The following is a 26,581-nucleotide window of genomic DNA, read 5'->3' on the forward strand; positions in this document are numbered from 1 at the left end:
TCCTCTTATTAATATTACTACAAATTATTTCAGTTGTTAAATAGTTTACTTTGTTCATATTAGCAATATTTATTCCAGAAAAAAAATGAAGTAGTTGGATGCGCTTTCCCTTTAAGAACCCTGTAAGACCACGGTGCTCTCTTGCAAAACACAACTAAAGAGGGCGGGGTTAAAGCCAACTGCGCGTTTAACCAATAGCATACGCCGAGACAAACACGTCAAATAGCCTCTGGACCAATCGGAGTGTTGCTATTATTTTTTTCTTCACACAGCGAACCAGTAATCGTGTTGCCTATGTGGGATAAAAACTCCACACGAAAGAGCGTTGTTTATGATTCAGTCAGAGGAGATTTCAGCTCAGTTATATTTATTATTAATTTCAAATAATCGTCCAATGCATTGCGCATATAATCAGGCCGTACTTTTTTGAAACAGTGCTCTACGGAAAACATATATATAAAGTTGAGGCGAGTATAGGCGAATAACGGACATCTGGCAACCTAGTGAAGGTGACGCGCTTCGCTGCGATACAGTTGTGGCGAGCGCAGCGTCGAGAGGTTCACAGTGTCGCATTTTAAAGCGGTGAATGGAACAGCTCAAGCGAATGGCACGTCTGTGCGTCGGTCCTCGACTACAAAGAGTTCTTGTGTAACCCACTCATCATCTGTCGTGACGGATCTACCAGACCAGGTGCGTTTCTTTACACATAATCCAAAAGTGTTGCAGCGTTACAATGTATTTGCATTACCGTCCGTTATAACCGCATCTCAATCTACTTTCTTTCGGCGATTACCAAAACAACCCTTTCCTTGTTTTAGTCCAACTTAAGTTTAAAAAAAAAAAAAAACGGACTAATGTATATATATCTGGACTGGGGGGAAATGATGCGGACTTTGCACGTGCCAACATTTGAATTGAACAGTATGGACATCACTCCGCTTTGTCTGTCAATCCCTGATGTGTGCATGTCAAATGAGATAGAAATAGATAGAAAGATAGAAACAGAGTTAGAGACGGCCTTTATAATCATTTGATTTGAAGCACCTACTCGTCCTGATTATTTAAATAGGAATAACATGTTATCAGCTGTGTCAAAATTACAATTATTCCTCGCAGAAGTAAATTTGATGATTGACAAGTGTTTCTGTTTAGGTTTTTGTGAACAGAGCCCGTCTGTAGCCCCAAGGCCTGGCAGTCACTTCAGCCAAATTCATAATTTATGGTCAGACAGACCCCTTTTTTGACTATTTTGGACAATAGAAATACCTTTCACTTGTGCTTTGGCCAAACATTAGTCCAGTGAGAATGACGGCTGGCTGATTTTCTTGTCTGATTTGATAGAGAGGCAGATAAATGTGATGATATGTGCCAAAGAAGTGTGTGTGTGAGAGAGAATACATATTCTTGATGGTTCCTTGGGGTTTTAGTGGACCCCTAGAAGTTTACTAGTCTCCTAGACTTTTGAAAAGTTGACATTTCTGGTAAAATTCATGAAAATATATTTATTTTATTTTAATGAATGATTTTTTTTTAATTAATCTATTTTTTTAATGTATATATTTATTATATATGTATATATTTTGAATTTATTAAGTTATTAAGAATGAAACATTTCAGGGCATTAGATTACTGTCACACTACTGTGTCTGCTAAAACTGAAAATCTATTTGATGGACAGTCCTTTTTGTTAACACTTCTGCTGTAACGCTAACTTGTGTTGTGGTTTTGTCTCACAAGCGCGACACTTGCGTATTGATCTGTCCTTGCATTTTGCGCAATCGTGATACAGAGACCTGAAATATGGACTTTCAACAAAGACATTCCTGTGGTGTTGTGTCTCTTCTTTGGAGGCTAAAACATGCGCTCACTGCCTCTGATGTCATGTTTTTAATGCTGATTAATTTGTGTGGTTCTTTGCGTGATCACTCAGGATTCTTCCAGCAGTGAAGATAGTTTTGACCCAGCCACTAGAAGGCAGTGGGGATTGAGATGTTTTAACTCGGAGACTTTCAGCCAGTTCTGATGCTCAAACACTATCATTTGTACTGAATGTGAACTGCGGTTTTATACTTTTGAGCTGATTGAATTGCCACTTCAAATCAGTTTTAGCATTGCAACACCGCACTTTGGGCATCTTAGATGAAGCACTGTAGTCGGTGCATCTGAATATTAGATTAGGCCCTTCGCTTCTCAAGTCCACATTGTCATAGATCATTTTAAATGTGCTGCAAAATGTGTTCAGCTGCGCCCGATTCATTCAAGAACCTAAAAGCTTCTCTCAAAATGAAGAAAATCGCTGTCAAAATGTGGATGTACTAATATGAAGTAATGCGATCTTAAAAGGCTTTCTGCAGCAAGCCTTGGGGTCGGAGGTCGCAAGAAATAAAACCATCACAGATTAGCGAGTGCCTTCGAGCCACTCTTTATCCCAGTGTCTGACTCAGCCTCGATTGAACATTCAGGTTTAGCCAATGGCCATCAGATGAAACATTTTTGACATTGCTATATTTTAGGGATGCACCATTGAAATTCTGATATCATTTGATGTTACAGATTTGATGTTACAGATGATATTAAAATTCTATATAGTTTGGTGCAAGCAAAAATAATAACAAATAAATTGCATTTAAAATTAAATTGAAATGCCAGGCACCGCTTATAGAAAGACATATTTAAAAAAAGAAAATCTGTGTTATTATTATACTAGTGTTTTTAAAGATTAGCTTTAAAGTGATAGTTCACTCAAAAATGAAATGACGGATTATTGACTCATTTACTCACTCTTAAGTTGTTCCAAATCTGTATGAGTTTTTTTCAAAGATATTTTGAAGATATTGAGAACCAAACAGTTGCTGGTTCCCATTGACTTTCATAATACAGATAAAGTACTATGAAAGTCAATGGGGACCAGAAACTGTAACTTTCAGTTGAACTATCCCTTTAAGTGATGGAATAATTATAATCCCAGCTGTTACATTAAAAACCCTAATATTAAGTGATTCATATTACGAATAAGGTACAGATACACTGTGCAATGCTAACTCTATTTATTAAAGGTTACCTTAAAGCTTTTCTCAGTGCAGCTGTAATGTTTGCATTGAGCTTAGACAGGTGACATGGGTAGATAGAGGGTGCATTTGCGTGATTGATAAAGAACAGTTGCCACAAGACCTGAGCACTCCTTTTGTGTCTATTGTAATCGTTCAGAAATGCCGTCAACACACGGCTGTCAGCTTCAGGAATGATTGCATGGTTCTGCTCACGAAGCGCTTTCTACATCAAGTGTTCCCATTCTCTCCTCGCCCTTTGAATAGAAGCCCTCATATCTAAAATGAAAAGTGTCTTGCTCATTTTGTCTGTTGCTCATTCACCGGTGCTGGATTTCATTTTCTGAGGTATCTTTTCTGAAGGCTTTTGTTCAAGTGGTCCAGATTGAACCTCCTTAGGAAGGATCACTGTTGTCTGAAAGGGAAGATTACTGAGTTTGATCTTTTCCCATGTCTGAATTGTTAGACTGTCTTTTTTTGTGTGTGTGTTAACACAGAAATGCATTTCCTGTGATACGCAAATATAAATTTGAAGTTGAAATTGTGATTTCAGCTCAGGGACACCATTTTGAACAAACCTTCTTGAAAAAAGTTGGGAAGAAGGTCTTTGTTCAATTGACTGAATTGTAGTCGTTTTTAATGCCGCAGTCTCATGTGAGTGACAGTTAACACATCATCTGGGAAGAGAAGAGATGTCGAAGCAAGAGGGAGGGGAATTTATTTTAATAAAAGATTATAAGGGCAAAAAAAAATCTGTGCATTGATTAATCATTTATAATAAATACCGCAGTGTTCCATAAAAAATAAGAATAGTACATTTAGATTTCATGGCGATTTTGAGTGGAAAAAAATAGGGATGCACTGATATAAAAATTCTGGGCGGTACTGACAAGCTTATAATTATGTTTATGTTATGGATGAAAATGATAAATAAAATAAAAATAAAATATTAAAAGCTTAAATTAACTAAACATTAATGAATTAAATTAATCTCTAAGGTGGCTGGTAAGTTTCAAAAGTTTGGGGTCAGTATGATTTTTATTTATTTATTTTAGTTTCTTATGTTCACCGAGGCTACATTTATTTGATCAAACACAGTAAACCGTTGTGAAACTTAATTTCAATTTTAAATAGCCTATTTGTTTTATGTTTTAATATATAGTTGCTTTATTTATTCCTGTGATGGAAAAGCTGAATTTTTAGCAGTCTTCAGTGTCACACGACCTTTTAGAAATTTCTCTAATATTCAGATTTTCTTATTATCAGTGTTGAAAAAAAAAGTTTTTTGTGAAAACCATGATCAAATATTTCAAGTATGCCAATAAGAGGACACCAAGACAAGAGGCAACCAAAAGCAATGATGCCTTCTTTATTCCAGAAATTGCAACCCCCCTTCATTTTTTTGTTAAAGGAGAGCGAGAAACTCTTCAGGTCTCGTTAAAGAAACGCTTCTCAGGCTCTTCTTCTCATTAAGTGATTCTGTGGTCTGGTTTCAGCACAGGGCCGTGGAGGATTCCCAAACAGATCAATGTCAAATCCAGTGGAGGATATCTGTAACAGAAGTGTGGAAGCTCTATTAATTTAACACCAACACCTTCTTGATTTCTCTTTCATGAATGTGAAACGCGAGACCAAACATCACTTAACCGCAATAGTAAATCAGCTAAGAGGCTTGTCCTCGCTGGAGTGGAGTGGTTCACATCCAGATGATGCTAGCTTTTAAATGTCTGTTAATGACCGAGTAAACATCCATGCCTTTCATTTGTTCAGTCTTTTCTTTCTGTTTAGTGATGTAGCCTTCTCATTAGCTTTACTAGTCTGAACATCCCACTCAGCTTGTGTGTATGCCACAACTGAGACTCGTGTCTCCTCTGTGGAATAAACTGGAGTGGGTTTCTAGCATATGATGGTTTTATAAGTGAGCTCGAACTTAAAGCAGAATGGGAAGAGGATGAAACCGTGACTCATTGCGTGACACAGTTCAAGGAAGATGTTCCTGAACAACAGCGTTTCTTCCTGTGGAGAGCCTCATCCATTACACTGAGGATTCTGGGTGTGGAATTCCTGTTTACTATCTGTCAGTACTAACAGCCCGCAGCCAAGAAATCCATCAAGTGCAAGGCTCCTCTCCAACAAAGAAGCTCTGCACAGACCTTGAAAGAGAGCTTTAAGTTCCTCTCACTTATCAGAGGCGGCCGATGTTCACAGGATGTCAAGGTTCAAGGTTCACGCTGACGTTTATCTGAGTGTATGATTAACACTGTAAGACAGACGTCACCAATAACATCAACATGGATTTCTGTGTTTGTTTGTCACAGCAGTTTTATTTCTGCGAGTGACACAGAAGGAAAGACAGTCAGTGGTTTATAGATGATGAATGATGTTAAGAAATTGGAATATGTTAATGGTTAAGCTGGTATGCCTGGAGAAAAGCAGTGTGAGTGAAGAATTTGAGATGAAGTATGAGACATGAAGTGTGGATAAAAACTGCATAAACACAATTCTTCATTTGTGATGTTGTGGAAATATTGTTGATTTACTTCAAATAAAATGACAGATGATTTGTTCATAGACCGCAGAATACAGTGTTGACTTTCATTTGGCTCAGTTTAATTTAGGCTTAGGTTCAGTTGAACCTATGAAAAATGTTCATTGCTGCAGGTTAGCATAAAATTGCAAGTTCTGCCATTCATAATCTCTTACAGTGCTGTTTCTCATGGTTTTTTTTTTTTTTCAATCCACCGCACTGCTTTGTCTAGATTGCCGTTTTTGACTGTGTGCTTGCCACTCTTGCAGCATCTTGGAAATGACACTGCATACTAAAAATGAGGCTCTCAAGTTAAAAGTTTTTTTTTTTTTTTTTTTTTTTTTATTATTATTTTTTTATAAATGCATCTCTCTATAGCAGTACACTATGGGTGGGCTATCTTCCCAGAATATCACATCACAATCTTATAATGGAAAATCACGATCCTCAATCTGAATCATGATCTTCTGAATTCTGAAATGCACTATTAAGTACTTATGTGCTGGTATTTGGTGATACGATATATCACGGTAATGTATATGCATGATATTGTTGTCGTTGGCACATCAAAATACTGTGAATAATTATTTATTACAAATGATTCTGATTTAATGCATTTTAAGAAAATGTTCCCCATCAACTGGTCACAACACAAAACTCTATTAACTATTGTAGTATATACAAAACTATTTTTTTTAACAACGATTAATAACTTCAGTAGCAAATGTAGATATTGCTCATTATTTATTGTTAATGCTTTAACTGTTAACTAATAAGATCAAATTGTAAAGTGTTAGGTATTGGTCTTTATAATTCTTTTGCACTTTAATGCGTGTGAAATTCTTTTACTTTATACACTTTTTGTGTATTACGTTATTGTATGTAAATGGTCGGTTCTTTTTGTTATGAGAAAAAAGTTATTAAACCTGTTTTTTTGGGGGGGTTTTTTGCAACTTAAATACAGCGATAATACCATATACTGTACCATTTTAAGATCATTAGCAATTAATTGCAACATGAAAATTTCATACCCTCATATGCATTTACATACTGTAGTTAAAAAACAACAACAACAACAACAAAAAACGCAGTATTGCATTAAACAATCAGTTGTCAAATTGGTCATTAAAACCTGAGTTTGTAAAACACTCCACCCCCGAATGAATTAAAAATATATTGATTCTTATTAAAGTTGTTGATTCAGTCAAGACCAGTGAGTGATAAAGCTAAACTGTACGGTTAAGGTCATTTTGTGTTTGGATGGCTGTGCTAATTGTTTTGAGAACAAGTACATTGCATTGGAGAAAAGTGTCAAATCGTTTGAGAAAAACTGTAAACCTATTCTGTTGCCACCCAGTTCATGTGCCATCCACAGTGCTAAAAACACAGCAGATTGAAAGGTGTTTCACATTAGCTGTTACTCTAGTGTTACTCTAGCAGAACAGTGGAGCTCTGTACTGACCAATCAGCATCCAGGACAGGAACTATCCGTTTTATAAAGGCAGTCTTGGAGATCAATATTTGTTCCCTGCAGCCTTAATAGATTCCCTAATGCCATCTGAATCTGTCTGTGTGGATAAGTGTCTGCGTGAAGGTATTTCAGTCCCTCAGTGTTTCTCTTCAGATTCGCATCACATAATGTAAGTTAATGCAATATCGTTCCTTTTAAGTGCCCCTATTATGGCCCCTAAACGGTACAGCTCCTACGAGTTGACACTGAAAACAACAGTCAATTACATGACAGAATAAAATATAATTATCATTCATATTACCATCATTTTAATTTACCATTAAATTAATATTGTGACATGTAAAACATTTTAAATAAGTAAAAAAAATTGTATCTGGGCATTTTACCTCTGACCATGCATGAGTTTTCATGTCAGTTGTGGCGAGTTCAAATGTGACCTCGCGAAAGACAAGCAAGGTGTGGGATTATTTTGAATTAGAAAGAAATGGAAAAGTTTTGTGTAAACGGTATGTCAAATTGGCTTACAATAACTCTACTGGAGCAATGCGTAATCATATTCAATAAAGGCATGTATGCATTAGCTTAGAGACTAGCCAAACTGAGCTAATGTCAATCACGTTATTCACTGCGATCCTGTGCACGCCGTATATTCCTCTAACGAAGACTCACTTGGGTGGTGGTGCGGGATGTCCAGGCACTTTCCAAAATTATTTTGGCTTGCTATTGGTTATCTCTGCGTGCCTGCTACTTCAGTTCCCACCGAGCATGTTTTTTCAAATGCAGGAATTGTTAATCGCCTCAGGTCCTGTCTTTCTTTTTGTTCGTTTTGTTTTTGGATGATATAGCCTACATGATGAAATATGTTTTTAAAAGCTGTTTTAATGCTATTTCTTGATAAAATTAGTTTTTGACTTGTTTTAATATATTGGCTAACTTTTATATGAAGATCATAAATTCTCACTTGTTCTGCATTTTTCCCCAGCTGATTAGAATAAATAAGCATTGGCTGACATTGAGTGTGTGCCTCCTAAAATTAAATGATGATAACGCGAGGCAAACGTAGGCTAGAGCTTAACTGTGACCTATTTTTAGTGGAATTCGTTGAGGGATTTGACAGTTTGATTCAAAGATTTAGTATTTCAAATGTAGGCTATTATATACATGCTAGGGATGGGCATTTTGGGAAATTTCTCATTTCGATCATCGATAGGTTTCAAAAACGATTAATCGATTGATTGGGGGTGGGGCTTATGTGGGGGGGCGGGGCATGGTCATAATGTACATAATGAAAAAATCTGAAGATCGTTATGAAAATGAAAAAAATGTAAAATAAAAATCTGACACGAAAATCTGTCTAAGAAAACATGAACACATGATTAGGACAGGTTAGATAATGATTATGATGAAGCAATGTTATTAATAAAGGAGCAAGAAATATCTGCCTGAGGTGAAGAGTAGCCTATAGCTACCAATAAACGGAAGCTAATTCTATGACACATCCTATGATAAATAAGATAACTGAGATACATATCAGACGTAACATTACAACTTGTATCAGCACAATAGGATGCTAAGTTATGCGTTAGAGAGAGAGAGAGAGAGAGAGAGCGCGCAAACTCCTGCTGATGCGTTTTAATGACAGCGCGCTGAAAGATGGGCAAGGACAGATTTTAATATTCCTATAAAGTTCTCATTATAAATGTATGGCAGATTTGTGCTATATTTTCATCTACGTTATTAAGTGTAATAGTTGTAATTAAGTTTTATTTTCCATAAACCTGCGCGTTTTCTAAGCCATATGAATTGAATTATGCCCACAAATATGACGAAAAAAAAAAGCTCGGCTGCATTATTATAACATCAGTAATAAAATATCAATAGGCCTAATAATAGAAAAATAAAACATTTAAGAGCAATATCATTATCGGGCTTTGCTTATATGAGCATGAAACGAATCGATGATATGCAGCGATTTTAGCATAATTGTTCATGTTAATTAATCAGACGTAGACTAGCTCTTGCAACTTTTATCTGGAAAAAATTCGCCGATGCAGATGTGAACTTGACCGAGAGTGTAACTCGATCGGATTGTGCTTTACAAAAACGAAAGTACAATAAATTCGCATTAGTGTCACTATCGTTATTTTTTTTATGTATTTTAATATTTAATTAATATTTTGCACTTTCTGATCAACCAAAATATTATTTAAATATTATTTAACAGCATGGAAATCATGGATTATTGCTAAATAATTGAATGAGATTTAAACTATATTTAAGATAAAAACTGACAAACAAATAATTTTGATTTTTGTCATCTCTACAAATATAATGTAGGCTAATTAGGCTACAAATATATCCAGTGCATTTTTATTTTATAAAGACCATTTCATTATTTGTCTGTGATTTAAAATTTAACACACAAAGATACTTTTTCTTTTTTTGCTACTTTATTCAACGGCATTTTCCGATCCAGCGGTGAAACGTAGTTTTTAAAAGATAAGAAAAAAGTTCACCAAGTTTAACCAAACAACTATTATAAGGTATAAAACAGAGACCAAATAGCCTAGATACTTTAACTATGGCTAAAACTCAAAACTAAAATAATAATATTATTTTAAAAAAATGGATATTATATTTACCACGACCGGTGAAACATTCAAATGTCTTTTCAAAAACATAAGGCGGTCTACGTGCTCGGATGAGAGCCGAGTTCGCAGCCTGTTCACATTTAGTGGAATAAATTCGCTCCGCTGGAACAGATGTTGCAGGAACAGCCAGGCACCACTGGACAAGTTAACCTTCTCTGTCCCTGAAACTAATGGGCAGCAAATCTTTCACCACCATTTCAGCGAATAGCTTTGTCGTCTTCTCGGTTCTGCCTGCGTTGCATTTAGGTCTTACGGCAGGTGATTCAATGCTCGTCTGTTATCGCCAGATATTTTATGCACAAATTTTAAATGAAAGCGCATTGTAGCTATTTGTTGTAGATTTGTGTGAAAGCTTGGCGCTGCACAGCTTACCCTGAACTGTTTTTTCATCGTTCTTCTCAAAGGGAAGCCAGCCATCACTACGTGACTTTGAGGCCCTTATTATGTCTTCTTACGTCTTTTGAGGCATCAAGTGGGAAGCTAACAAATCAGAGATCAGGGCGCCGCCCAACCTGCTGCCATAACCAATAAAAAAAAATTATAATAATTTCGATCATCGTTTACGTGATCGATCATCGATGTGGCGGTCGAGTACTCGAGTACTCGATCACTGTTGCACATCCCTAATACACGCACAACTTTTTTGATTATTCTTTCCATCTTTTGGGGGGTTCTTACTTTTAGACTAGTTGACTTGTCGTTACAATACTTCCACTTAAACAACAGTCAAGCTAGTCATCACGCACTTCTGGAAAAACGCATGTGTGCTCTCATGTAAACAAGCACGCATGAGTACATGGGGGAACACGTGAGAGACACTGATTGAATGCACATTCACTCTCTGACAGCAGATGGCACTAAACTGCAGAAAATGCAGCCCTTACCCTGGAAACCCCATAAATAAAGCAGCTACTTTTTAAAACATTTTAAATAATTTTAAATAGTCGTTCAGATTTTGTGGATTTGCTATGGTGTTCATCACAGCGCCAAATACTTTACAAATATACAAATACAAATATCTAGAATAAATAGGCTATTTGTTTTCAAACTTTTTTTTTTCATTTTAATCTGGACTACAACAATAATAAAAGCATTAGCAATTAATCGCAACAGGAAAATTTGATACCAGCAACAGGAAAATTTGATACCAGCATATGTTACACACTGGATGAAAGGTAATTTTCAAAAATCCATAATGGGGTGCTTTAAGAAATTTTTGACAATAATGAATGATGGTGATCGCACATAATCCCCTTAATGTGGACAGAGATGAAGAGCTGTGTCAATTTAGGGTCATTTTACCAGCATCCTGGAATAGATTCCCAGCGGAACCAGGCTCAGGTGTCTCAAGAAACTTTATTGTCTGGATTCCTGAGTGGGTAACCTCCTTCGAATGGCTTGAGAGGCTCTCATGGGTCTAGTCTGAGCGAAGTGGCTTAATGCCTTCACACACCTTTTGTTCCCTTGGTGAGATCTGTAAGTAATTTAATGAACACAGATGACCTTGTTTCAAATATTAGTCTTTAGAATATTGAAATTAGCTTATTGGAGGCCATTTGTGTACACAGATTTTTGGTCTGGCAGTTAAAGAGCTTATATATATATTAGTGCTGTCAATCGATTAAAAAAAATTAACTAATTAATCGCACAATTTTTTTAAATTAATCGCGATTAAAAGACTGAAACTTTTTGGATATGTAAATGTAAAATGTAAATAATTAATGTAAACTCAAGACAAAGAAACTATTTAAATTCAAAATATGATTGTTTATTGGAATTTTTGTTTAACTTGTAACACAGATTTTCTCATGTAAACAACATACCTGCAATAAACCATCAATATCCTCCAAATTAACTGTTGGCTTGAAAGCCATATTTATTACAGAAATAAAAACACAGGCATGTAAGTACCATTTGAATTTCAAAACAATCAATGCCAATAAAAAACAAAAATTATTTCCATGTTGAATTCTAAGTGGACTGCAAAAAAATTCCAAAGTATAGTCATTGCCAGTGCTTTAAGTGGGCCGGTACGCACCGGTACTCAGTACCGCCACTTCCAAATATAGCTCTTGAGCTTACCGCCACCTCTCCGTGCGCCCAGAACGTGCTTGTAGCGTACCGGTACGCTCATTTGGACATCTGTTTTAATAGAGGTTTTAATCTTTTACCTGCACTGCCGATTTTCAGAGCGCCCTTCACAATGCAAGCTTCCTAATTCATCCCACCCAGAGCAGAAACTACATTACCCATTCACCCTTAAGTTATACAAGTGAATAGCGCATGTGTCGCTTTTCCCACTGTTAAGTGTCAACAACTCAACGTGGCCGGAGAAGGTGTGTGAAACTCGTTGTGAGTTATACTAAAGCAAAATCTTGAGTATTTATTGTCTCATTTGTCTGATAAACATTAAAAACTGTCTGCGGAGGTTGAGTCGTCCTGCAGCCCCCGCTGGCTGTTCATTGGCTGCAGCATCTTTTTTCTAAGTTCTAAAAAAATACCTCAGACGGCAAGGCACAAATTTAGATATTCATTTATCTAATTAATCTATAGCCTATGCCCAAAGACAATATGATCTTTTTGTCCCCTTTTTGTTTTAAAGCTTGATGAAGAGAGAGAGCGCAAGTTGCTGCAGCTGAGGAGGACAGTGATGCACGCGTACAGGAGTGATTGACAGTTCGCGGCACTGTGTACAAAAAACACTCCGCTACACAATTATTTCGTTATTTTCGTTTAAGCTTATTAACGTTAGCGTTACAGAAAGGTCTGATTTACGCACTGTTACAGTCATTGTTTTTTTTTTGTTTGTTTTTTTAAACAATGACATTTGAGTTCATGATTTTAATGATTTTAATGTTTAATGTTGCTGTTTCTTGTGGCAGACTAAATGAAGAGTAATGTTTCTTGTGGCAGACTGAAGAGTAATCCGGCAGAGTTTTATACTGAAACTTCTAAAAGTCCTTCCTTGGTCTTATCCATATTTCTTTGCACGTTGAACACACATAGGCCACAACATCTTTTAGCTGCTGGAAATGTGTTCTCTGTAGATAGAGAGTGGGAGGAAACATGAGTCAATCTTAAGATATCATAACAATGACATTTGAGTTCATGATTTTAATGTTGCTGTTTCTTGTGGCAGACTAAATGAAGAGTAATGTTTCTTGTGGCAGACTGAAGAGTAATCCGGCAGAGTTTTATACTGAAACTTGTAAAAGTCCTTCCTTGGTCTTATCCATATTTCTTTGCACGTTGAACACACATAGGCCACAACTGGAAATAAAAAAAAAACTGAAACCGCGTTAATTGCGTTATTTTTTTTTTACGCATTAAATATTTCAAATTAATCGAATGCGTTAACGCGCTAATTTTGACAGCACTAATATATATATATATATATATATATATATATATATATATATATATATATATATATATATATATATATATATATATATATATATATATATATATATATATATATATAAAAAGCAAAACAACAATTGTAGCTTATTGACAAGATTCATTTTGCATTAAAGGCCAATGTTTCAATAGCACTTGGAAGTTACCAAAGCAGTGCCAAAACATAATTGGAGCTTGTTAAGACCTGCATAATGTGGCCAAACTAAATCCCACCACAATTATTTGCTACATATCATGATTCTGGTTCGAAATGACATTATACTGTATGTCATATTGTATCAGCTAAGATCTCAAGAGTAGGAATGTTATTTATATATTATTTGCTGTAATTTTATACTAGATTTAATATTTTCAGTGTTCAGTTGAATTTTACTTATTTATGATTTTCTTTAATGTTACTGTTTAATAATTTTTTATGCTTCAATTTAAACTTATTTCAGTCCTTTTTTTTTGTCAGTTTTTTACTCCAATATTTATATATATTCGTTCAACTTTATTTTAATTAACAAATCTGTTTTTAATAGTTTACATTTTAGGTAATTATACTAATAACAATTCCCATAACCAGCTCCCATAACCAACAAATGGCTTTTATTAAAATATTATAATATCTAAATAAATAAATAAATAATATACTAATTGATAAAAAATGAACCATTGTATTTTTATATGTAATTATGACCTATCTATCTATTAAAATAATATGTATTATTATCATTATTGTATACTTTATAAAAAATACAGTATTGACTGAAAAAATATATTGGCTGATTTATTGTGCGTCTCTAATGCAGACTAAAGAAACCACCTAACAACCTTATCATCTTAGTAACCACATGACAATGGCTCACAACACCGTGTACAGGCAAACAATGCTCAGATTTGCTTAAGAAATATAAAAATAGAGTTTACATCATGGTCTCCAGAAATTTTCCCTTGCTGTTTCTCCTGTACTAGTGTGTTTAAGCACAATGCTGACACAGGCCAACATGTGCTACACTGGTCGGTGCTTTGGTCAAAGAATAGCACAGGAAAACCTTGTAACAAACCCAGTGTGCCAGAGCCAGAACAGTGTGGTTAAGTTTTATGTGTGCTGCTTGTGTTGAGTTGGCCGCCCACTTCTTAAGATTGTGTAGAGCACGGTGCAAGGTCATACATCTTTTAGCTGCTGGAAATGTGTTCTCTGTAGATAGAGAGTGGGAGGAAACATGAGTCAATCTTAAGATATCTGATCAGATCTGTCTCTTATTTCAGACAACTATATCTCGCAAGTGTTGCTCTTAAAAATCCAATTGTGCTTATCGTCCAATATGTTGAAGTCTGATACGTTTTGTTCTTGCTAGCATTTTTTCATCCAGTCCATTTGCTTTGTTAAAAGCCTCTTTTACTTAGTTTCTTTTGCAAATTAATTTTTTCAATTTATTTTCTTTTCTTTTATTTTTTTGGTTGAACAGGGCAGCTAGTATTCGTTTAAAGACATATACAGTATATGTGTGTGTGTGTGTGTGTGTAGGTGTGTTTTTGCAGTGCAATTTATTCAAAAATACAATTAAAATGCAATTCATATACAAAATTACTCGAATACATACATTCTATTATGATCTTGTTTTTTATTTTTGTTTTTAATTAATTTAAATATTTTTGTATTTTAATATTTTATCACTATGTCGTGATTTCCTTATGATTAGGATTTCCTAAAGATATATATTATTATTAGTAGTAGTAGTATTATATATATATATATATATATATATATATATATATATATATATATATATTTATATTTATTTTTATTTTTTTTACAAAAATAAGTGCTTTATCATGTAAATCTGAGTCAAATCTGAGTAGACTCATCAGACTGTGCATGAAGGTCAGTATTAGCGCTGTCAAACGAATAATTATGTATATATAAACACACACATGCATGTATTTCGGAAAAAGTTTTATGTTTATATATTAAATATAATTATATATAGTATAAATTATATGAATATAAATTTATACATGTAAATACATGAAAATATTTTCAAAATATATACTGTATGTGTGTGTGTGTGTATATATATATATATATACACACACACACACACACACACACACACACACACACACACACATATATATAATTAGTTTATTAAATAATTATTTTACATTGTTTTTAAAATACTATAAAATTTGAATAAATAACTAAAAACACTGTTAATACTACTGTAAATACCTTAAAAATACACAAATTATCAATGGATGTGTGCAATCATATGTGTAGAAGATGTAAGGAAAAATATATCTTTATGTTTTACTTGATGGTTGGTTACACCACATGACGTTGAGTCATTAAATTAAGACCTTTCTTGAAAAGTGCTTTATTAAAGTGTATTATTATTTGAAAAAACAAATCTGAGTAGACTCATCTGACACCATCCAAACTCTGTCATGTGCAAAATGGTCATTATATTAATTTAAAATTTAAAAATCTATTTTATAAATTAAAATGTGTGTACAATTTATATGCCGTAAACTAATTAGAACTTTTAATGACAAGACAACTATAGTTGTTATTTGATGTGACTCCCCAAAAACATACAAATATTTATTAAATAATAATTTATACAAAAAAAAAAAAAAAAAAAAAAAAAATATATATATATATATATATGTGTATATATGTATATGTATATATAAAGTAACTAAAAGTACTATAAAAAATACCTTCAAAACACAAGTTATAAATAGATGTGTGCAATCATATGTGTTGAAGATTTAAGGAAAAATATGTCTTTATGTTATACTTGATGGTTTGTTACATCACATGACATTTTCAGAGTCATTAAATTTAAGCCTTTCTTGAAAATGTTCTCATTTCCAAAACCTCATTTCCAAGAATATGTGTTTAAACTAGATATACATTCATAAACGGGCACTCTTATGTCATTAAGCCACACATGCTCTAATCACATGAGGTTCACTGAAGGATCTGTTCTGTTGTGTTTCAGGCCTGATGGATTCAGGTACTCGACGAGAGCTGCATGCAGCAGATCCCAGCTTCCGCTTGCTCCGTTACGGCCAATCCTGAGTATCGGGCGTTCACCACAACCTCACCTACCCTTTTTCGGCTTCTTCCCCATCTCACTCTATCGCTTGCCCCTCAACCAGCCCTCCAGTTCGCCCCCGAGATGATTGGCAAGCTGAAGCAGAACTTACTGGTGGCCTGCCTGGTCATCAGCTCCGTCACAGTCTTCTACTTGGGTCGGCACGCCATGGAGTGCCACCACCGGATAGAGGAGCGCAGCCCACTGCTGGTGAGCAGCCTGCGCACCACCCTGCGCACGGGCCAGAACCTCAGCACCCCCTTCCTCTACAATAAAGACATGCCTCTTATATTTATCGGTGGTGTCCCTCGCAGTGGCACCACTCTTATGCGGGCCATGCTGGACGCTCATCCCGATGTGCGCTGTGGAGAAGAAACCCGTGTCATTCCTCGCATTCTGGCCATGAAGCAGATGTGGAGCCGCTCTGGCCGGGAGAAAATGAGGCTAGATGAAGCCGGAGTAACAGACGAGGTCTTGGACTCAGCCATGCAAGCTTTCCTTCTGGAGATCATCGTCAAACATGGGGAACCGGCCAACTACCTGTGTAATAAAGACCCATTTGCTCTTAAATCACTTTCTTATCTAGCTAAGATCTTTCCTAACGCTAAGTTCATCCTCATGATTCGTGACGGCAGGGCCTCCGTCCACTCCATGATCTCCCGTAAAGTCACCATCGCCGGGTTTGACTTGAGCAGCTATCGGGACTGTCTGACAAAGTGGAACCGGGCCATAGAAACAATGTACACTCAGTGTCTGGAGGCAGCGGACAAGTGCCTTCCTGTGCACTACGAACAGCTTGTCCTGCACCCAGAAAAGTGGATGAAAACGCTTCTGAAATTCCTGAACGTTCCTTGGAATGATGCAGTTCTGCACCACGAGGAGCTCATTGGGAAAGCTGGAGGTGTTTCGCTCTCCAAGTAAGTGCTGTTGACTTGTGGACTAGTTTACTTTGTGTTGGATCAGGGGTTAAATGATAAGCTATAATTGTTTTCTTGTCAAAGACAAAGCAGGATTTTAAGCACTGCATTCCGGCATGAGTATCTTATGGTTTATGAGCCATCTGGATTATTTAAGCTTGGTTCAGTTATCTTATCTCGTTAATGCCACCAGCCTTTTGTGTCACACAGGCTATTTTTGGCATACTAGGTGATGCTTACGGCCTACTATTTTTTTTTTCTTCCAAAAATAGTGTGTGAAACAGCATGTGTAATGACATTTTGAAAAGACGTATGCTACATTGCTTTTACAAGACTTGCATATTTTATAAATACAGAAATAAATACAAATATTTAGCATTTTTTCTAAACAACAAGTTATTAATAATTATTATTTATATTGTATAATATTTAGTTTGATCTATAAAATAAAAAAAATCATTATTCACACACTAATTACGATTGTAAAAAATTACTAGACTACATTGCTGTCACATTACTTGTCAATTTAATTCAGTGTTAATATTTTACATTTTTAGAATTTCAGTTTTATTTTTAGTTCAGTTTAAGTAATTTAAATATTCATTTATTTTGTTTTATACACACACACCCACATCTATATATCAGTTTAGTAATTTTAGTATTTCAATTGAACTTATTTCAGTTTATTTTAGGCGATATTTCTGATGTTTTTTAAGTTTTCCATCTCATTTATTTTATTTTAGCCTTTTAGTTTTTGATTAGTTTTAATTTTATTTAACAACATAGGTACAGCTGTTTTGCATTTTTAGTAAATAAAAGGATGTATATATTTTAGAATGTGTGTAAGTAATTTATGTAAAATATTCTAATTTTAGTAGTCTGATCAAACGATTAGGAAAACATCGATTAAATATTGTGATTTGATTCTGTTTATTCGTCACAATGTAAATGGGCGGTAAAGTCCAGCATTAGGGCATTAGATCACCTGGTTATTCCATGCAGGCAGAAAGTTGCATACTGTGGATTGTACATGTGCTGTATACTGCAGAAATATTCAGACTAGTATGGTAGTGTGCTATCCCAAACATAAACAACACTTAGTGTTCATTTGTGTGTATGTGCAGATGTGTGTGGGTGTTTCTCTCCCTGTCAGGCTATAACTGTACATGTGCTAAAATTCTCACTGACCAGTGATAAATTATTTTCAGTTCTGGCTGAAAACAACTTGATAATCCCTCGAGTGCAGTCGAGTACACGTTCTCGTTGACCACAGTATGTTGTGTAGCAGCTTCTAGGGCATGTTCTTAAATCTAATGAGTTTTCTGTACAGTTCATGCCCTGAACTGAGCAAATGAAGGGTGTAGATCACCAGAAACATTCCTGCAGCAGTAAAACATGTTGTTGCATGTTGGAACGTGAGTCCCGATGTTTTATTTTCCAATAGAAAAAAACTGATGAATAATGAAAAGACTATCTTAGTTTTCTTTTCTTTTTTTTGTAAATGCAACCTCGTTTTGTCAAATGCTACTCAGAGGTAATTTGTTTCTGCACTTCAGGGAGTTAGATATTCAAGAACAAAACAAGGTTAGTCACTGTTTCATTAATCACTCCAGAAAACATCCCAAATAAAGTACAAAGTTTAGGTCATATGGTGTGGATGTGTTTTAAGCCACTTAGATAAACACATGGCCCGCAGAAGTCATTGGAATCTTGAAAGCACAAAGGGTCACCTCCATTAACACATGAATCAGTCGAGCCCATTTATGTCCCAAGGAAATGTGGCTTCTGTCTGGTGTCCATTTTTAGAAATAAAAAGCTTATGGTCAGAGAGGGCCCACAGACTTTTCTTTTTTATTTGGATGCTGTAGCATATCACTTCTTTCCCCTCTTTGTTCTCAAAGCATCTCTGGTCTGTCTTTCATCTGTGGTCTGTCAAAAATCTGTGAGCTGGGTGAACTGCATACTTATTCTGTCCTTCCTCGATATCCATCCTATATCTTTATCATTTTCAGGCCTTACTACTTTCCTTAGGTGAGAACTGGCCAATATAAGACAACTTTTTCAAAAATTTTATTTATTTATTTGCCTTTTAACAATATTTTATATTGGTTGTTGTTCTTGTTGTTAATATACAGTATTTAAAGGATCATTCAAAATGCAAAGTTACTGTAGTTACAAAACTGTTCATACAAGAAGTAAGCTCTTGCTTAATTTTACACTGCCATCAAAACAGTACTAAATCTATGATACATTGTCAGTATATACAGTATGACTCAGCCCTACCGTGCTTCTTCATATGGTCTGTTGTGGAACAGGAAAGGGATGAGTTAAAAACACCTCAGCTGCTGAACACTCTGTTATTCTTCCAAAACCACATAATGGAGGGCTCAGTGACAAGTTAGCCTCTGAATGGACAAGTGGATGTTTGTGCGATGACACTGACAGTTTCAACCTTTCCTGAATGAATGATTCATTTTCAGTTTTCACATTAAATTAATTGAGCAAATCACTAGGATTGTCTGATATTTAAGCCCAGTAAGCCCCATGAGATTTATACATATCCATGCATTTTACATACATATTACATAGCATAGAATTTATTTTTTTGTTCTACTGTAGTTTTTCTGTCCTGTTACTTGCAATTAGTTTCTTATTCTTATTTAATTTGTTTACTTTTAAACTGTTTACTTGTCTTCATTGAGCTTGAGTTAAAAAAAAATTGACAGTGGTAACAAGAATTATAAAAGCTCTATGGAATAAAATGTTTTGATATCTTAAAGACCTTATTTAAAGCAAAAGTAACTATATTGTGATCTATATCGTGATATACAGTATTTATTCAGGTTTTGCTGCAGCTTCCCATAATCTCCTTTCTGGCATCCTCTATACCACTACCACTGCAACATCCATAAACACCTCTAACTGTTGCCTGATCAGGCTTTCCAGGCTTAATGGGGATTTCTGGAGGTTTATGCAATGCTGTAGGAAGAATCTCACAGGAGGATCTGTGGTGTCTTCAACAGGTATTTTACTGTTGTTGTTACCCTTATCCCATGTGTCCTGAGGCAAGGCTTGAGTGCTTCTAGTGTCTGCTCTGTTGAGTCCAACCCAGGCTCTGTTAATTTAACTAGAGCACTTCTAGAGACAAGATCCCTGTTCCTGTCCTTCACTGGGCTTTGTGAAGGGTTGGCTGGCTGCTTTGGATATCCATAAAACTCCTTAATGTATGCTAAGTGAGCAGTACTGCTGTTTGTCACGTCTCCGTGACAATGAGCTTGAGAGACTGAGATCTTAAACTGGCCCTCAGGAGAGAGATGGAGGAGGGATGGATGGAGCTTGTCGTCTTGTGTCCAGACAGTAGCATGTGCATTCCTTAGCACACTGTCTCCATTGATTAGAAGCAAATGCTCATTAAAACAGGGCATTATATGAAGCTTGTTGTAGATGCATTATGGACAAATGTTTTGTCTTGTTCTTTGAAGTTCATATGCAACTCCGTTATTGTATCCTTAACACAACTTTTTTTTTTTTAGTATAATTGTAACTGAGGCTGTGAAGTTTAAATATTTTTTAGTTTTGTACATAAATGAATAAATGTAAACATATTTACAGATTGTGTTTTGTTTTCAAACCATTAAATATATAAAAAAAAAAATTTAAAAGTCCAGTTCAAATGTTACTGAGAATTATTATTACAATAAGCAGGTATATTCTTTCATACTTTGGAAATGAAATGGCACATAGGAGTGGCCTCCTTTTATTTGATATTTTATTTGTTTATGTTAGTTTAGGTTAGTTTAGGTTAGTTAAGCCTAAAGGGCCCAATGATAAAGCGGGTTAGACCTGTCATGTAACGTTCGATCTGAAGGCCTCAGATAAATTAGCATTGTGCACACATGCATGAATATTTCATCACTCAGATGCCCAGCAGAGCAGCTCCCTTGTAGGACTCGGCCAAAGAGGTGCCATGGCTGTCCTTGCAGGCATCAGAAAAAAGCATGCCAGCTCAAGTCTTCATGGTTCTGCAGTCCTTGAGGGGAACTGAACCACCATAGCTCATTTCAGAGAAGGCACTGATATGATTTTAGGCAGAGGGAAGCCTTGAGGGCCCTAATGGCTAGTAATAAACACTGAAACCGCCCTTTATCCCAGAGGGGAAGTATAAATACAAGTCCATTAAATTTGGCCCACAACACCTGCCAGGGAGCGGCTCTCTGCACTTAGGTTTGTTAGTGCTGGGTCTCTATGTGCTTGTTTTGTTTTTTTTGCTATTGATCAGCGGCTCACCACCTTTGAGCCTCTCTGACCAACGTATGGGCCACCAGACATGGACGTGCCCATAAACATCGATTCTGAATGGATGATTTGAGTGACTAGTGGCGAAGACTTGACCATTAGTTCGAGTGGCCCATGTAGCTCAGGGCTCTGTTATTTGGCTTAAGTACTACACCGCCATGCTAAAAAGCTCTAGCGCCCTCCATGAATAATTGACAAACAGCCAGAGACCATTAAGCCGCTCTTCCAGAAGGGAGCTCTGCATGACCTTACGAACGCGTATGTGTGTGTTTGTGTACTTGCAATATGGCGAGAAAAGGCCAGCTTGTTTGTTCTGAGTGACTGGTGGAAAAAATCTAGTAGATCACCACCCTTCGTGTCATCGTATTATGATATATGCAGCGTCTGCTGTCATATAGCTCCCGCTGTGGAGTAATGGATGTGGCAGTAGCAGAGTTAAATGATCTCTTTCATCTCTCTAACCCGGCCGCTTATAGACAGCATGGTGATTTGTGTTGCTGTTGGAGCAGTTACTGTACATATGGGCCGTGGGTGGTGAACACACTGAAGATACGCACCTTCTCTGAGAAATATGGGAGTATAAGTAAGTTATTCATGATTGAATGTGTCGTTCAGCGGAGACGTGGTTTAGTGGCTGGCACATGTGCTCCTACACATGTGGGCGACACAAGTTTGAATCCGGCTTCCATCATGTTTCTCTTCTATTACCATCATTTAATTTTGTTTTTAAACATTTTAGACTTTCCTCTGTAATAAAGAGTGTCAAAAATTACATTACTTTTTTTTTTATGTATATATACAGTGGGTACGGAAAGTATTCAGACCCCCTTAAATTGTTCACTCTGTTGCAGAGCCTATATTGCAGCCATTTGCTAAAATCATCTAGGTTCTTTTTTTTTCTCATTAATGTACACACAGCACCCCATATTGACATAAAAACACATAATTGTTGACTTTTTGCAGATTTATTAAAAAGAAAAACTGAAATAACACATGGTCCTAAGTTTTCAGACCCTTTGCTGTGACATTCATATATTTAACTCAGGTGCTGTCCAGTTCTTCTGATCATCCTTGAGATGGTTCTACACCTTCATTTGAGTCCAGCTGTGTTTGATTATACTGATTGGACTTGAATAGGAAAGCCACACACCTGTCTATATAAGACCTTACAGCTCACAGTGCATGTCAGAGCAAATGAGAATCATGAGGTCAAAGGAACTGCCTGAAGAGTTCAGAGACAGAAAAAAAGAAAGTAGTACAAAGTGAACCATCACTGCAGCCCTCCACCGGTTGGGGCTTTATGGCAGGGTGCCCCGATGGAAGCCTCTCCTCAGTGCAAGACACATGAAAGCCCCCATGGAGTTTGCTAAAAAAACACCTGAACGATTCTCTGGTCTGATGAGACCAAGATAGAACTTTTTGGCCTTCATTTTAAGTGGTATGTGTGGAGAAAACCAGGCACTGCTCATCTCCTCTCCAATACAGTCCCAACGGTGAAGCATCATGCTGTGGGGGTGTTTTTCAGCTGCAGGGACAGGACGACTGCTGAATGAAGCTGAATGCTGCCAAGTACAGGGATATCCTGGACGAAAACCTTCTCCAGAGTGCTCAGGACCTCAGACTGGGCTGAAGGTTCACCTTCCAAGAAGATAATGACACTAAGCACACAGCTAAAATAACGAAGGAGTGGCTTCACAACAACTCTGTGACTGTTCCTGAATGGCCAGCCAGAGCCCTGACTTAAACCCTATTGAGCATCTCTGGAGAGACCTGAAAATGGCTGTCCACCAACGTTTACCATCCGACCTGACAGAACTGGACAGGATCTGCAAAGAGGAATGGCAGAGGATCCCCAAATCTAGGTGTGAAAAACTTCATCTGTCCCAAAAAGACTCATGGCTGTATTAGATCAAAAGGGTGCTTCTACTAAATACTGAGCAAAGAGTCTGAATACTTAGGGCCATGTGATATTTCAGTTTTTCTTTTTTAATAAAAAAAAATGTAGATATGGGGTGCTGTGTGTAAATTGAGGAGAAAAAATTTACTTAAATGATTTTAGCAAATGGCTGCAATATAACAACGAGTGAAAAATTTAAGGGGGTCTGAATACTTTCCGTACCCACTGTATCTTATTTAATACTAATATTAATAAAATTAATAATATCTCATTTATTAAAAAACTTAAAGAAAAAAATATTTTGTAAAAGTTCCTTAATATCAAGGGGAAGCATGATATGTTGGTACCATGTTGATTATTAGAACAATAAAAAATTTCAAAATGAATAGTGTCATTGATATATATTTAATTGTTCATACATATACTATTTATTTCTTATGAGTTAATAATTTAAAAACTCAGAAGTAAAATATTTTTTTTCATACTTTTCATTATAATGTTGTGATAAATATTATTGTCCATAATATCAGTATTATCCAGAATTATTAATATTCCTTATCCTCATTAGGAATCAATTAAGGCTTGAAATATCTATATGCCAGCTTTAAATGGTCTTTTTTTTCAGCTAATATGCACGTTTGTTTGCATATTGTTGGGTCTGTGAAAAATTGCTTATGTTCCTCTATTGTAAGCTGCTTGGGATAAAAGCATTTGCTAAATGCATAATGTGATTAATAAATCACCATATCATGAAATTAATTGATGAAATATGGTATATTAGTGTAACCAGTTCTGTTTAAAGAGATCATATGATGTTGCAAAAAATAACATTTATTTTATGTATTTGGAGTAATTGAATGTTTTTACGGTTTAAGGGATCAAAAAACACATTATTTTCCACATTAGACACATTATTGTTGGTCATCTCTGCCCTCCCTTTCTGAAACGTAGATTTTTACAAAGCTCATCGGACTGCTCTGATTGGCCAGCTATCCAGTGCATTGTGATTGGCTGAATACCTCAAGAGTGTGACAGAAATGTTTCGTCCTTTACCATATTTGGAAACCCACATAGTGACATAGACATGTGGGGGCGTGTTTGAATGAGGCATATTAGGAAAGCGTGGACAAGTCTTAACTTTTATAAAGAATATCTCTCTGGGTTTGAGACGTCAATCTTTGCAACTTTACGGATTGTAACACTCCAAAGGCAAAGGAAAACTTGAAATCGCCTCATATGACCCCTTTAAATCAAACAGCTTATCTGCATCCTTGTTCTGTGGCTACTGCAGCAACACATCCCTGCTGTTTTCTTTCATACAGTATTTGAGCTTTTACAAAGCTTGCAGATGCAAATCTCACCTTAAAGGGTGTCAGCTATGTATCATAAAGAGATTCACACCGATTCGCGTCAGCGCAGGCAGACTGCGTGTTGGCATGTGTTGGCCATGGCAACTGCTATGGCATGACGTATCCACTGCCAGAAATGGCTTTTCCTCCTGTCCACGTTTACGTTTGCTTGCTTTTTCGGTTTTTCAATTAATGATTTTTGAGTTTTCCACTGAGGAAAATAACTGCAGCAAAGAAAGAAAACAGTCCTCTCTGTCTTGGAAAACAGTAAATCTATTAATCACGTTGCAGCTGAAGTGCAATTCCAATGTAAATGGATTAGAGAAGTGAAGGACTGCGTCGGCCAGGGACTTGAACAATGAAATGTACAGCGGAGCGGCTTGCCAATATAAATGGACTTTGTGGTGCCTGGGGAGAAATGCAGGTCTCTAGCGCTGAGGCTGAGGTCGGGGAGGGTGTGATGGGAAGGTGAATTCAATAACTCATATACCGCTATGTTCATACATTCCAGGAATAAAAGGAGACTAGATTTTCCTCAGTTTAACATTTTTATATTGCCAAATGCACACCTCAAAGCATAAGACCTTGGGTTTGTAATTCTGAAGGGCAGATGGCAGCGCATGAATTTCTCCAGTTACATTTAGTGATGTCCTGTTCACAAACAAATCATTCTTTTTTCTTTCTTTTTTTTGTGAACTGGCTGAAACATTTTATCAAATTTATTTATATACATATTAAAAATATATGTAATAAACTTATGAACAAATGCTTTGAATGAATGATTAAATGACTCACTCATAAATAACTAATTTATTTCATTACTGCATGAACCAGCGCTTTTGAACAAATCTCTTGAATGACTGATTCAATGACAAATATATTTTTAACAGTCCCGTTATTTGACGTGCCAGTTGCTTTCAAAAGGTGATTAGAAAGTAGTCCTCATGTCAAATGTAGTATACTAAATGTGGTTCTCTCTTAAGTAAAGAGTCAGTAAATGGTTTGTACAGTTTTTAAGTCACCAGAAACAGTTTTGACTTAAACATCTGAAAGCGATGAGCTGTTGATATGAGCATGTGTGAACCAAGCAGTTCGTAATGCAGGTAATGGTTTCTCATGATTTATGTGAAAATGTGAGTTGATCAGAACTAGTTTACTTTATATGCTTTAAAAATGCAAAACATCCACAGTTCACATCATTATTAGGTGCCTTGAAGGGATAGTTTACCAAAAGAGTTAAATTCTGACATGAATTACTCACCCTCATGTTCTAAACCCATCAGACTTAAGTTCAACCCAGTCTCAATGCATTTCGTGACATAGTCACAAGATTCTCAATCTAATCATTTCTAGTTTTTCAAATGCAAAGATTTAAACACTGAAATTGTACTCTGCACTGAGACAATTCCTGCTGAAATACTTTACACTGAAAGTCTTGCAGAGTGACGCGAAAAAAAAAAGAGAAATTCATGTCCAAGAACATAAATCAGTTATAGATTAAAATGTCATGACTATATCATGAAATGCCGTGAGAATTTGTGTGATTATTTAAACTAACTGGTGAAACTTTTTCACTGAACGAAATGTCTGAAAGAGAAAGGATTGGTCTTCCCATCGCTTGTCATGGCTCTGTAACTGATGTTTGAGAAGGGATGACGAAGCAGCTTGTCACGCAGCCTGCTGGGTCCTTCACTTGGTTTTACACATGCACACATAAACACACTCCTAAACGTGCCAGCATGAGTCTTAGCACTGGTTGTTGTGTCATTATTTGCTGTATTCAGGGATGGTAAGCGCCTCAGGGTGTTGTATATCGGATCCACACAGCACTCTGATGTGGGGCGGCAGTGAAGTCTTGGCTGCAGATGGGGATTGAGTGTAGTAATCTGTTTCCCATCTGGAGCCAGTCTTCTCTAT

The 26,581-nt window shown here is 36.1% G+C and overlaps 1 protein-coding gene across 3 annotated transcripts in view; it reads left to right on the forward strand.

Moving 5' to 3' along the window:
- Positions 1-307: 307 nt before the first annotated feature.
- The window catches only part of LOC113115134 (protein-tyrosine sulfotransferase 1-like), a 44,341-nt gene continuing 18,067 nt past the window's right edge, over positions 308-26,581 (forward strand). For 2 of the 3 annotated variants that reach the window (XM_026282438.1, XM_026282439.1), the window contains exons 1-2: positions 309-690; positions 16,110-17,122. In XM_026282438.1, coding sequence (XP_026138223.1) covers positions 16,143-17,122 — 980 coding nt within the window. In that variant the 5' untranslated portion in view covers positions 309-690; positions 16,110-16,142. Of the gene's footprint in view, positions 691-16,109; positions 17,123-26,581 lie in introns of all 3 variants that reach the window. The other variant, XM_026282440.1, reaches the window with a different exon arrangement.

Source organism: Carassius auratus, chromosome 15 (genome assembly GCF_003368295.1).
Source record: "Carassius auratus strain Wakin chromosome 15, ASM336829v1, whole genome shotgun sequence".
Lineage (NCBI taxonomy): Eukaryota > Metazoa > Chordata > Actinopteri > Cypriniformes > Cyprinidae > Carassius > Carassius auratus.